We start from the raw sequence: 15,559 nt of genomic DNA, 5'->3' as shown, positions 1-15,559 counted from the left end.
ACCAGCAAATAAATAATTTAAAAGTTGATTGTACAAAACAATATATTAGTTTACATAGAACTTGTCATCATTTGTTACAACAAAACAACCTACCCTAAAGTTTATTGTCCAAAGATAAACTAACTGGGACACATGACTCATGATGAGACCAAAATTGAATAATGTTTTTTTACTATGAAAAAGAAGAAAAAAACATGTCAATATTAATTATCCTATAATTATGTATGACTATATATATACATTTTCTTGTTAATATGACTATCTCATTGGCTCTCTGCTATGTAACAGACTCAAATAATTCACAGAATGCTTCAATTAACTTTTTAACATTAGAAAAATTGACCATCTTCATCAGGAAAAATCTCAGGATGTACTGCAGCAGTACTAGTGAAATTTAGTGCGCGTCTTAATTTGCGATGATCGAATACTTCAACTTCAACTGAGAAAATTGAACTAACTGGTCTATGATCCGAGAGCTTAATTTCTGCGCGTTCGTATTGTAGTTGCTTTATTCCTTTTCCTAGCCATAATATTCTGTCACACCTGCATACATATACAATTTTATTTTTCATTTTCAGTTACATAAAATCAACAAATTAATATACATATCATAGTTTATACTAAATATTGAAATTACCATGCAGGAGCTCTTTTTTTCTCCCCTTCTTTTGGAATCTCGCCAACATATCTATCAGAGTTAATTTCATATTTGTAAGTTGGCGCAAAGTTTATCGAGCCTTCTTTCCATCCATCGAATACACGCCCAACACGCAATTCATTGCTTAGCTACATACAAATGATCAAATAAAGTAAATAAGAGGATTCTGGAAGGTGTTATACAGGAGCGACTGCACGGGGCACCAAAATTTTAGGGGCACATAATCTAGGCCAACTTGTATTCATAAAATATAACAGAACATAGTAATATGTACACTTGTATGTCACATTCATAATAGTTATTAATATTATATGCACATAGAGTTAGTTGATTTTCTAATCATCAACTGAGATATTAATTATCCAGTCAAGTAAAATAAAAGGTTTTGGTAGAGAGTTAGTAAACAAGATAAAGTTTTCTATGATTTAGATAAACTTTAAATATTAAGAGATATTTCACTTTAGACAAAAAAAAAAACAACTAAGTGAAAGATGAAAGCTATGCATATTTTGTGGATTCACAAGTCTTACCTGATCATAGTTCATTAGTTCATCCCATTTTTTTAGAGCCACCAATTTTCGAACCTCCGAATCTAACATACTGATCCGATAATTCAAGTCTCCGAACCAGAAAATCTGACTGTTGGCAATAAAAAGACATGAATTAAGTATTAAGACTAGCTTTGATATAAAGTTAAACTTAGCATAAAATTTGTAATGGAAAATTTTTATCGTATAATATAAGCGTACTCGTGTGCTGGAATTGTTAGTGCTTGATCTGTACCAAAGACGGATGAGAAGCAAGTGCGTCGTAGAATTTCATTAACATCAGAGTTTCGTCTTTGTTCAGCTCCATCTTTTGTACCAGAAGTCAGATGAGAACAAACAAAGCACATACGTGACTGAAAGAGTGACATACTTATCGAAACAGAACCCTGCATCAATGAAAAACATGTCTCTAACATTCAATCATATGTCCAAATAAGAAAATTCTATCACTAAATGCGTGAATTTGGTTCCTCTTTGGCATCCCTGGCAAAGGTCGGTTGTTGAATTCATACACTGGATTCTAACGACCGACCTTTATAAAGCATGATGATTTGCAATATAACCTATCTAGTTAATGATCATAAAATGCATGTAAAACATATTATATGGAATTTTTATGAAGCGTAGTTAACAACTAATGCAGAATTACGAAGCCTAATTCAACGCGAAACGTGTCTTACCTTGTTTCCCATGTAGCCCATAAGCCCAACTCCAACAGGAGAAACTTTCAAATTATTTATGTGTCTTCTCAATCTTCTCTGCACCCAAACAGATACATATATTCCCACCATTTGCTTGCTGATAATCCGAACATACCTCGCGTGCGATTTCGTCTCACCTAATCCATTATCATCTTGGTTCTCAGGTAATTCAATAAAAGCATCATCACCCTCATCAGACAATATCTCAGATACATCATCTAAGGAATCAACTACTTTAGGTATAACTTTTTGCTCTTTCAATAACAAAGCTAAATCTTCGAAACTATGGTGCATACGTTTCAATCCACCTCCACCACCACCGCCGTATATGAAAGCATTATCATTCAAGTCAAAGCCAATTCTAGCATTACTACTTAGTACTCTCCTCAACTTCGGATTCGAATCAACAATTTGTGAGATTGCGTCTAACGGACGTTCGGGCCAATCAAGATCAATACCATAAACTTTCCTTACATGTAAATCATTCCCTATGCTAATTATGTTATTTGCTTCGAGCTTTTGCAGATCATATTTTTCAACAACATTATCCAAGAACTCGCCATTCATCATATCAATTGGATTAGTAGCATCTATATTATCAGCTAGAACATCTGCAGCTGAAGAAGTTCGCAAAACCGGAGAAGGTGGCGCGCTGTGGCTTTTATGTTTGCTGTCAGGCTCGGAAGATTTGTTTAGAGATCTTCTAATGATTGCTTCCCATTTTTGGATTGGTGTATTATCTTCTGCTCCTAGTACATTTCCAGCATTCAGTGGAACTACTTCCTGGAAACTGTGAATGACCATAAAGAATTTCGCTATCAGAAAACCACGAATAACCGAAGAATTTCATATGAACTATAAGCTATTTTCATAAACTATCTTAGAGAACTTATAGAAATAAGCTGAAAACATCTTGTGGACATTTACGTCATACATAAGTTTTCTAAAATAGTCTGGCAAATATTTATGTCAGTAGAAAAAGTCGATCTAAATGTGGACATTTTACATCATACTAAGTTTTCTAAAGTAGCCTGACAAATATTTATGTCAGTAAAAAAACTCAAATAAGTCGATCCAAGCGGGCCCTACATATAACTTAACCTAGAAATTTTGTGATTGTCTCATTACAAAAACATAGGAAAAATAAATATCATCAAATCACAAACACATAAAGCCACAAGACACCATAAAGATTCACTATAGAAATAATAAAGCATTTGCAATTTCATGAACTACTGACCCAAAAATGTAAATGTCACTTGGTTCTTCAGCACAAATCCAATCATCAATATCAAGATCCTCAGATGGATGTCTTCCAGCAACATTCCAAGATCCAATTGCTACCCTAAAGAATAACCAAACAAACTTATGATAAATATTTCATTCATATATCATTAAATTACTTATTAACACTGTGATTTCAACTTTCAACCATACCTCACTTCCTTAGTATTTATATACTGAGCACGCAGAGTTTCTGATTTTCCTCTTTTGTGTTTTATCTTGTATTCCTTCTTGAAAGATGCATCTGCATAATTACAAATATGAAATAAGTCAAATCACAGTTCTAAAACTAAAATTTATTGAAACAAACTTTTTTTCTTTTCTTTTTCATATAAAAAAGAAACTGATATAGCTGAAATGGAATGAATCCTTACCTGGTATTTGACTTGAGAATATAGATTGAGATTGAATCCCTTGTGTTCTAAACGGACTATCGTCGGAAATTTGCATTCTTGATTGTTTAGGAGAGCATGCTGTATCAGCATAATTGTAAGAATCAATGAGAGAAAGAAAGAAAAAAATCGTGCATGTTTGGTATCACCATGAATTTGCAGTATCACGATGGATTTGCCAGAATTACGTTGAATTTCTGACAAACTCGCTGTGATACCAAATATACAAAAAAATCAATTGCATACCATCATCTTCACTCTCAGTTTCAGTGTCAACTTCATCTTCACTAAAATCATTCACTTTAGGCTTAATATTAAGCCATTTTTTCATCACAATGGAAGGCCAAAAAGCCTACAATAAAATCAAATAAAAAAAATCAGCAACTATATATGTATCAACTAATGATTATTCAAAATCAAGTTTTGCCAAAGCTTACCTCTGATCTTCTTCCTCTTCTTCCCTTCATTGTTTTTTTCAAGTCAAAAGACTATAACAGAACAGAACCTTAAAAACAGTTGCTTATTGTGTAAGAGTTTGAAAGAACAAGTTCTTAAATATGGAATCAATCACTGACATTTATTTGGCACTTAATATTATTTAAATATATAATATGATTATAAAACTACAAAAAAATGGGATTATTTGAATGATCATGAAATAAAAGATCTCATTAGTAACAAATAGAAAAAGACAGAAAAATATTAGTAAGACACTGAAAACCGCAACTTGTAGAAGGAAAACAAAAATACTGGTCCTTGCACAATGTCACTATGGTATTTTTTTAATATTAATATTAATTAATAAAACAGAACATCATTAATAGTAGCTTGATCCAACAAAACCAAATGTCATTGTCACTAGAACACTTGTGTAACAAATTCTGAAAAAAAATAATCATGAGAGAGCATCAACAAATAGAATATCAATATGTTGTTAAATGTTGTTATTTATTTATTAGGGTAGGCAAGACAAGTAGCAAAAAATTATTATGAAATTCAATCAATCAATTAGGTAATGAATTATGGCATAAACTAACCCAAATGGTTTTTTTCTTTTATTTTGATAAAATAATATATATTACTAGTATATAATAATATATTGTATGACAACAGATTTACCTTATGGAAAAGCTGATAAAAAGTAGAGGACACAAAATTGATGACAAAAATGAATGAAAAAGCAAATAAAGTGTAGAAACAAATCTAACGTGATTGGATTAGTGGAAGTACCATGATAGGTTAGTAATTGATCAAGATAATGTGTATAGACATGCTATATGAAAGGTCTTGATTAAAATAAATCTTGAAAAAATATATCATATTTTTATTTTCATTGGTCTGTGTCGGCCTTGAACGTGATTGATTTTTTTTTTTTTCACATTCAGATTTCAGTATTTGGTCTATTGGTCCGTCTAATTTAGTTCGGGAGTCAGTTTTAATATCAAGTGGTTTCAGCTCCCTTTCGATTGTTGTTACGGTGAATCGAACCATGGTTCTTCCTATTAAATTCAGTGCAAATCAGTACTAGACTAACTATTAACGATTGGTTGAACGTGATTGATTTTATTAGTAGGAATATAGAGATTAAGATTCACGATGGAATCTTTCGTGATGGAAATGACTGCCCTCTTCCCCCAACCTACGGGGCTAACTTCGCTTGAATGCGGGATTTGGGTCTAAAGGAGACTGGAGGCGAGTCAAACAAGAAAATCGTTCAGTTTTCCTTTCCCTTCCGGTCGAGCACTTCGTTCCTTTTTGTTCATCAATCAGAAATCAAGACAAATCGGACACTACAGTGAGACGTGAAAACACCTGATCTCATTCTGACCTCGATATTTATTGAAATTGTTCGAAAGGCATGGTAAAAGCCCGGTGAATGGGTGGGGGCAGTAGTTACCTTACATTTACACATATTTGTATTTTTTTTCCTTTAATATATGTGAAGAAAAAATTAAGTAATAATACTCCTCCACATGAAAGGAAGGAAGTACTTTCATAGAAAAAGAGTGGAAAGGAAAGGAAGCAAGATGTGGCATGACCCTACAAATATGTGTGTGACAAGGTTGGAACAATAGTAGTTATCAATAAATATAAGATTATACTACTAAACAAAAGTTGACTCTTATACAAATCATAAAAGTGTGTTTGGCTCAATTTCAATCAAATGGACAACAAGTAAAGTAAACTAAGATTTCATCATGTCAATGACAGCTGTAGACCCATTGGATTGTTCACCTTTCCATCTTATTCTTCTTCTCTGACTATTTTGCAAACACGTACATCTTTACAATCTGACAAGCCATGCAATGAATTAAAAATAAAAAATTATATATAATTAATTTTAGAAGGGAAAAAAAAAAGAATGAATGAGGACATTGACTCAAAAATTTAATTAATTAAACATGAGGTATAGGAAAGAAGAAGGATGTCACATTGTAAATGTAGGTCCAATGCATTAGCAGTGTAGCACTATATGTGAAGATAAAAAATTTGATTTCTCAAGTACAAATATCCTTATCAATTATTGTCATATAAAAGTTGTAAAGCATTTTATGCCGACTTAAATGAATAAGTTACACGGTTATGAATACTATGGGCAAACAGCAGATGGACAAACTTGAAATTTGACTATGATTAGCTATACTATTGGACTGTGCCATGTTTGAAACGTTTAAACATAAACTAATAATGATCAGCAGTAGTTAATTGATAAGCTTAATCACTGAACTAAATTTAAGGTTAATAAAATATTTACTTGATTAATTATTTGTATCACAATTAATAAGTTAAACAATTTAGGGAACATTTATAGCCAAAAAACAAATGTTAAGAACAATATTTCTGTGAAAGTTCATTAATAGTAAGTAGTATTAACAACTTTTCAATTGCTAAAAAATCAATTTTAAGTAATTAAGATGATCATTCCTTAAAAAAATAATTAACTAAGAGGACTACACAATAGCTACTAGCGATGTCAACAACCGTCCATAGATCACACCACGGATATATAGTATTCCTCCATTTTCTGTCTAATGACGGGTGCAGATGCAAATACTTTTTTACATTCGCATCTGCCTCTATCTACTAATGTCCTCTTATGACATTGTTCGAGTTCTCTAATACATGAGTCTGTTACGGTGCATAACAGGTAATTGACATATTTATTATTTTATCCACAAATATCAGTTAAACAACTCGTCATTTAATGTGCATGTAGTGAATTTTGTTCATGCACATCGGTATATACAAAAAAAAAATTGTCATCTCTATTTTTTTTAGGGTAGATATTTTTATTTTGTCATCTCTAACCAAAGTGGAAGGAGGAAAAAAGGAAGCAAAGTTGTAAACGATAACCAAAACTAATGTAAACTAACATTTGTGAAAAAGACACCATTTGGATGGAAGAAGCTGCATGCGTCCTTACTTTAGTCTTACTCTTCATCACGACCTATGAAAATATTGGAAACCTCGTTAATTAAATTGAATCATGCATTTATTTTTAAATAATGAAGTGAATCTAAAGAAAAAAGTAGTAACCGGTTTACTGGATTAATCTATAATATGTAATAAGCCAGACTTATTTGTCTTTCTCTCTCCTCTCCTCATTCAACCTCATTCCTCACATTTAATGTTGATATACATTCAATAGCTGTCCAATTACTTTGAAAAATGACCATAATTACTTTGAAAAATAATAGCTGTCCAATTTTTTTCCATAAACATTCCCCCGTCCAATTTTTTCCATAAACATTCAATTTTTTATAATAAAATGGAATATGCCTTATATTCTTTTTTTAAAAAACAGTAATATTCTAATATGCCTTATTTCAAAAAGGAATGAAATATGCCTTATATTAAATTGCCTACTTAAAAAGGAAATAATTCATAATGAAATAATTCTAATTAATTAAAATATTCGATTTAAAAATAATAATAAAAATATTTCATTTATTACTATTTCAACTTCAAATATTTTATTTTTTTACTAACTTCAAATAATTTTAAAAACCAATTTTTATTTATTTATTTATTTATTTATTTTTGTGGATGAAATGATTTAAACAAAATGAAAAAACGTGAAAATAATATTTTATATTTTTTTAAAATGAATCATGGCTTGACCAAAAAAAAAAAAGAATCATGGAATTTTCTTTTTTGAAAAAGATGTGATAATATATGATTGTTTTTGATTGTTGATGAATCATGTAATTTATTATTTTGACTAATTGGTCATATTTGATATTAATGATTTTAATTTCATATTAAAGACAAAATTATTCATATCTCCATTTTTTTCTATATATATATATATACGATCTTTGTGTGAATACTACAACTCACAATTTTTCAAATCTTTTCTTTTGGTTATTTCTCTTAGTTATTTTCATTGTTATTTATTTACTTGAATTACTTGAATTTTTAATTTATTCTCTCTTTTATCAATCATATTTGTTGTCTTTATAATTTTCTTCAACTTTTTCTTCTTTATTCTATTATTTTGTTGATCATTCTCTCTTCTTCTATTTTTCAGGAATGTGTGGAACACGAGAAACAAAGTTGTTTTCATGGGAGAAGGCAAGAATATTGAGAACATTTTGTGGGGCCTCAAATTAACTTCTTAATTTGGATGCTAATAGTGTTTATTCTTTTGCTTGATAGTGTAATAATCATATTAGTTGTCTTCATTGTTAATCATTTGTTGTAATGGGTTGAAGTACATCTTCCTGCATCTTATTTTGATTTTGCCTATAAAAAAAAAAAAACTAAACCACATTTGTTGTCAAATATTAATTAATAAAAATTACTTTTGTGTACATCGGTCAATTTCTGGCGTTTTTTTTTTCTTTGGTGCCTTAAAAAAAAAGGTTTCCTCTTTAATATTTGATTGAAAGTTTTCTCTTTACATTCAACTACTCACTCCGTCCCATATTATAAGAAAAAAAATCACTTTTTTATATCCAAAATTATAAGCAAAAAAAGCTAACTTTTATCATTTTCAAGATTTACTTTTATTTATTCTCATAAAATTAAATGCAAATTGCATTTAATTTACTCTCTCTTCTTTCCTCAATAATAAATAACCAATAAAAATTCTTTTTACATCTTCCCATGAAACTTATTTCAAGAAAAACACAAAAAATCATACTTCAAATCATCATATTCCACTTTTCTTAATAAGTGTGAAATTTTTTTTTTTTGCATTTATGGGATGGAGGGAGTATGATAGAAATTTGCATTTATTTTTTTTACAAAAATTTGCTTATATAACAAGTTTTTTTTGCTAAAAAAACAAGTTTATTTTTCGGTACCAAAATATTATCACATATAACAAGCTAATTATTACTGACCACCATCATCTACGCGACATTTAATAGACTGAAACACGTGATTTACAATCAATTAATTCAATTGTATTAATCAATTTAGTCCATAAAACTACTAACAAAATACAATTTTAGTGTTGTTTTATAATTTCAAGATCCGAGTCATTTAAACATCTCCACTTCCACTTCAAATCATAAGGAACTTTTTTAAAAAAAAATAAAAAATAAAGAACCTTATTTTATTATTTTAAAACATGCTGTATTTTTTAATTTTATAAATAGACCAAATAACAAGTCATGAAAATTGACATACAAAAAAAAAAAAAAACTATACTTATTTATAAATTATAATGCAACAAAAAAAATGTACTACAGGCTATTTTGGCACTACCATATATATCATTATGTTGCACTAGCTTATTTGTACTACAAATATATTTTTAGCATATTTTCTATTAATAAGATTATTAAACCAATTAAAGCAAATATGTTTTTAGCATATTTTTAATGCAAATACATTTTTCATTTCTATATTCATAATATCAATTAATTGATTGATATTAATTAATTGATTCACTCATCAATAAAATAGAATGAATTAAAATCATATAAGGCAACAATTCAAAGAATTCTAATTCTAATAAATGTTTACTAGCTCATTTTTTTCAGCAAATAAAAAAAATGAATTTGAAATTAAAATATATTTATTTGGGCGTAAATTAGCCACACGTTTTGTTTAATAAAAATGGAAATATCAATCTCTATAATTATAGTAAATTCGAATTCAAAGAATAAAATAAAATCCTCTAAATAATTTTGTATTAATCTTTGACATAAAATATATTTTTAGCATATTTTCTATCAATAAGATTATTAAACCAATTAAAGCAAATACGTTTTTAGCATATTTTTAATGCAAATACATTTTTCAATTCTATATTCATAATATCAATTAATTGATTGATATTAATTAATTGATTCACTCATCAATAAAATAGAATGAATTAAAATCATATAAAGCAACAATTCAAAGAATTCTAATTCTAATAAATGTTTACTAGCACATTTTTTTCAGCAAATAAAAAAATGAATTTGAAATTGAAATATATTTATTTGGGCGTAAATTAGCCACACGTTTTGTTTAATAAAAATGGAAATATCAATCTCTATAATTATAGTAAATTCGAATTCAAAGAATAAAATAAAATCCTCTAAATAATTTTGTATTAATCTTTGACATAAAATATATTTTTAGCATATTTTCTATTAATAAGATTATTAAACCAATTAAAGCAAATACGTTTTTAGCATATTTTTAATGCAAATACATTTTTCAATTCTATATTTATAATATCAATTAATTGATTGATATTAATTAATTGATTCACTCATCAATAAAATAGAATGAATTAAAATCATATAAGGCAACAATTCAAAGAATTCTAATTCTAATCAATGTTTACTAGCTCATTTTTTTCAGCAAATAAAAAAAATGAATTTGAAATTGAAGTATATTTATTTGGGCGTAAATTAGCCACACATTTTGTTTAATAAAAATAGAAATATCAATCTCTATAATTATAGTAAATTCGAATTCAAAGAATAAAATAAAATCCTCTAAATAATTTTGTATTAATCTTTGACATAAAATAAAAAAACTAATTAAAAGAAGTATTTATCTAAATGATTTTTTTATATTGTAAGGAAAAGGTTTTTAATTTTTATATTGTAAATAAAAGCTTTTTAATAATTTTATTTTTTAAAAAACTATAGGTACATTAAATCAAAATATTTTTTTTAAATGAAATATTTTTTATAAATAATTATAGCAACACTAATTTCTTTTTCTGAATACATTAAAAAAAAATTGACCGTAGTAGTATATAATTATTGACCGTAGTATATTTAAAATAGTTGAAAAATATGGTAATGCAATATATTTTTGGAAATGTTAAATATAGAATGAACCTCATAAATTAAGGCAATTTCAAAAATTAAGGGATTAATAAAAGCTTGGGGTGGTAAACGATTTCTCTATCGTAAATTCATATTACTCATTTTAATTTTTAAATCTATTTTATATGTAGATCTGTTTGGTAGAATGATGACGGACTCATCTAAGGCATGTGTTTAAGACATTGAAGAATAATTCTTTACATTTTTTAGTTTTGTTTGTCTTTTCAATTTGCTACTTTTACATTTTGGAGATTTATGTTCAGTTGTTGCAATGTAATGTAATTTGATTTATGATGTAGACATATATAACTTTTTTTTTAATTTCAATGTTTGTGTCGAATGCATTATTTATGATAATTTTTTATTACATAAGGTGGTTTTATTAATCAAGGCATAAGATATGCTAAAATCGGAACACTCGCACTGTCCAATAAAGTCATTTAATATAAAAGTAGAAGAAGAGGATCCCATCACAGTACATCGTGTTCCTGGAGTTAAACAACAACAACCCCAAGTCTCTTAAAAACTCAAAATTAGAAAAATTATGTCGCGCAATTAAATTAGTGTAGACTATTAATGTGTACGATTAAATAATAAAAAATTATGTCCGCAATTTGTGACTAATTTTTTGGGTCATGTTAATTCTTAGAGTACATGTTAAAGAATCCAAATATCAAAATATTCTCTTCAATTTTGTGGATTTTTTTTATATAATAAATTTTTCTGCACTTTATTTATGAAAATTTAAACTTGAATTAACCGCATGAATTTTAATAAAATATTTTTTTGTTTAAATCATTATATGTGTTACATTAATTTTAAGGGAACAAGTTAGCATTTTCCTATTTTTTTCATAGTTATTTTACTTTAGATATTATGAAATTACTTTAACTTTTTCTGTTTGCTCGGGGGCTTTATTTTAAGATATTTATACGAGATTTTATATTTTTACTCATATATTCATAGATTGATCTATTTTTTGTATTTTTTATCGGGTCTGTGTTCATTTTTTTTGTTATTTATATATAACTTTTTTTTTGTTGATTTATATGAAGATTATATATTTATATTCATATATTAAGACGGAAATCTATTTTTATTTTATAATTTACGTGAGATTTTTGTATTTATAATTTACATGCGCATATATTTTTGCACATGTATTACTTTGGGGCTATACTTACCTGATAGTCGAACTGTGAATTATCAGCGAATTTTTCCATGAGAACAAGAGTGTTAATACTACTTAATACCAAAAAAAATATATTACAATAAATATGTTATTTTTATTCATATATTAACACAAAGACATATTTTTTTCCAATAATTTATACGATGTTCTATATTTATTTTATTTTGAGGATTTTGATGTGGAAATTAAATTAACTAATATAAGATATATTCAAATAATTTTTTTAGGGTATTTTTGTTTCATATTTATTTTACTATGGGTATTATGAGATTATTTTAACTTTGTTTTGTTTGTTTGGGGGGCTTTTTTTAAAAAAGTTTACACACGAGTCTATATTTTTACGTATATATTAAGAGACATGATTTATTTTTTTGTAATTTATACAGGACCTACTTTTTTTCTTTCTTTTTTGTGATTCACGCGGGAAATATATTAAAATTGTACGTTTAATTTTCGGTAAAATAAAAAATCAGAGGTACAATTTTAATTGAATTGTAAATGATTTTAAAACTATTTTAATTGACTATATTTATATATTAATACGGGATCTTAATTTATTTTATTTTTGACAAATACGGGATCCTACTTTTTTTATGTTATAGTTTTTCATTTTTCATCATTTTTATTTCAGAATGATGAAAATTTTAATATTAAAATATTAATTTTTTAGTCTCATTTTACCCGTGCTTGGCACGGGTCCGAATACTAGTTAATTAATTAACTTCAGCATTATTAATTTGGTCTTCTCATTTTATTTATAACAAGTTGACAATTGTTTTAGTTTCTTAGTAGCGTTTCTCTAACGAAACATAATTCTATAATTTCATTGGACAAAAAAGTCTACCAATATGTGAAAATGAGTTGTACCATATTTATAGAAAAAATTAATAAAGAATTAGTTTGTACTTTGTTGTAGTGTCACAAAAACATTAATATAGTCAGAGCAAGAATATTTGTTTATTGAATACTAGTAGTAAATAGTAGCTTCATGCAACTTGCAATGTAATCACGAGGCATAAAATCAATATTAAGTCATCTCCTAAGTCCCATCCTTACATCTTTGGTCAAATATCATGTTGTTGAATTAATTAAAATGTTGAAACTGTTGATATATCTCAATCATTAAATTAAGAGTCAGAAACACACTTATTTTAGTGAGAATTATTTGAATTTAAACCAAGTAGAGAGTGTGTCAAGGAGAGCATGTTGTTAAAATAATTTTAAGATACTCGTAATTAACTTATAGGATGACATTTTGTCGCAAATGAAAAAGGAGTTGCGCAAATTATTTAACTTCTAAGAAATTTTAATTAGGGATTTTAGCTTGTAAGAAATTATAATTAGGGGTTTTATCGTGTGAGAGAGGCAAGATAGAACAAGGCAAGAATGAGAGGAAGTTAAAAATAATCGGTAAAAAATATATTGGGTAGTTAAAAATAACTCTTAAATTTTTTCATTTTAAATCTAACGGCCCCTATTAGAGCAATATTATTCTAGTCGAGTCTAGTGACCAGAAATTTCACCTTAAAGGCTGATAAGTGAAGTTTCCGGAATTCGAATCCCGACTCTTACGTTTGTAACGTTATGTCTCTACCAATTGAGATAAGCTCACGGGGACGAATTGTCTTTCTAAATTACTATTCTTTTTTATTTTTTGTGTTGGTAAAAAATACAGTAAAAATCAATAGAGTGGCACTATTTTGAAAGAAAAATAAAGCATACTAATTATTATTATAATAACAAATAAAATCTAAAAGTTAAAAAAGAATCGATTCTAAAATTAAGAAAACGCTTAAAATTAAAGAAACTGATGGAATGGAATAATTATGTTTGTACCTTATTAATTAATACCATTGGACTCATAGCTCAGGACACAGAACATAATACTCAGAATATATATGATTAAGAATTGAATTCGATGAATAAAATTAATTATATTTTTTAGAGATTTCAATCTATAAAAGCATGAAAGAGCACATGGATCCTTGTTGTTAAATATGTCATTGCCTCTCAATAAGAATCTGTCAAACACCTTCACCTAGCTTGACAGCAATAAGGATTCTTTGATCTTGATTCTTTAGAATAGCATCCTCATCACATCTCAAAGATATATATGGTACTCATCATATTCGAATTATATGTACGAAATAAATTGAGATTTTATCCATTTTTCTAAATAAATAGTCATCTCTATCTATTACTATAATGTTGTCTAAAAAAAAAAATTGAAGTGTAAATTACTATTAATTTTACCTTTTTTGCGGTAAATCATGGTATATTATATTATCATTATATTTAAGTTGGATTTTTAGTATGATTAAAGGTCACTTATGAAGTGTACAAAAAAAAAAAAAAGTCACTTATGAAAGTGGTCCACTATAGTCTATTTTATTATAATTTAATTTATTTTGCTTAGAAAATCATACTCCTAGATAAATTTTTCAGAGTTTTCTTATTTATCGGAAAATATTTTTTGATATGCAAATCCTATCAAAAGATATCATCCGATAGTATATGTTTTTCTCATAATTAATATTTTTTTTTATAGTATAAATATTTATACAAAAAAAATATCTTTTTGATAATATTTTGTTTTGTGTGAACAATATATGAGAGAGCAATCCATACTTATTAGCTTGCTAGTCTTTCTTTTTTTGTTGCTTTCTCTTTGGGCCTTTACCCTCTCTATTGTACAAAAATAATCATAAAAATGTATCGATATGCAATTTTAAATAAAAAATAGTTTCCAATCCTACAATGTTTTTTTTTTAAAAATAGTTTAATTTGGATTAAATTAGTTTTAATTAGTCCATAAATCCTAGGTCAACCGACAATTCTTATATTGGTTGTTTGTTTGACAAGTTCACTTAAGTTCGAACTCGAAACTTTATAGTTATGTGTGAGTTTCAGTCATATTTATCATTTTTTTCTAAGGACAAAAGAAAATTAGTGTGTCAATTATATATTGTGCAAGTAGAATGATTTTGGTTTCGAAAAAAAAAAGAATTAATTAATTAATTAATTTGAACTTAATAAAAGTATTTTTATTTGTATTTTTTAAAAATAAACCAATAAATATATTAAAAATCCTTTTAAGCACAAGGTTTGTCTAAAAAAATTAATCAAAAGTTACAATACAAATAACCTCCAAAAAATATTACAAAGAAGCATAGCCTAAACAAAGTGATGGATGTTAACAGCCAAAGACAAAAATGTTTCTACTTTATCTTCAATCGTACTCTAGCTCCCATTACATTACTCATCCTTCTCCGCTTATTAATTCAAATCTGATGGATGTTGAACACAACAACGACGTAAAATTAGTGGACTTATGGGCTAGACAAGGAAAAATCGATATTGTGATTTATATATGTGATTTGATTATTTGGATAAAAACAATTAAATTTTGGCATTTAGTATTGTAGCTGTCTAGCATGGTATATCGATCCGTTGAATAAACCTATTTGATCTACATTGAAATTGTAGTGCTTATAATTAAATAAA

General features: G+C 27.3%; 1 protein-coding gene across 1 annotated transcript; it reads right to left on the bottom strand.

Moving 5' to 3' along the window:
- Positions 1-9: 9 nt before the first annotated feature.
- LOC123911336 (type I inositol polyphosphate 5-phosphatase 2) lies at positions 10-4,844 on the bottom strand. Its single transcript, XM_045962740.1, has 10 exons — positions 4,021-4,844; positions 3,830-3,935; positions 3,566-3,664; positions 3,345-3,435; positions 3,148-3,252; positions 1,887-2,697; positions 1,408-1,592; positions 1,189-1,297; positions 638-786; positions 10-543 (listed from the first exon to the last, which is right to left on the bottom strand). The coding sequence occupies exons 1-10, from the start codon at positions 4,048-4,050 to the stop codon at positions 330-332; spliced, it is 1,899 nt and encodes a 632-aa protein (XP_045818696.1). The 5' UTR covers positions 4,051-4,844; the 3' UTR covers positions 10-329.
- Positions 4,845-15,559: the final 10,715 nt, after the last annotated feature.

Source organism: Trifolium pratense, linkage group LG2 (genome assembly GCF_020283565.1).
Source record: "Trifolium pratense cultivar HEN17-A07 linkage group LG2, ARS_RC_1.1, whole genome shotgun sequence".
In the NCBI taxonomy this organism is placed as follows: Eukaryota; Viridiplantae; Streptophyta; class Magnoliopsida; order Fabales; family Fabaceae; genus Trifolium; species Trifolium pratense.
Note: the sequence above shows the minus strand (reverse complement) of the source record. Positions and strands in the feature narration are given on the sequence as shown.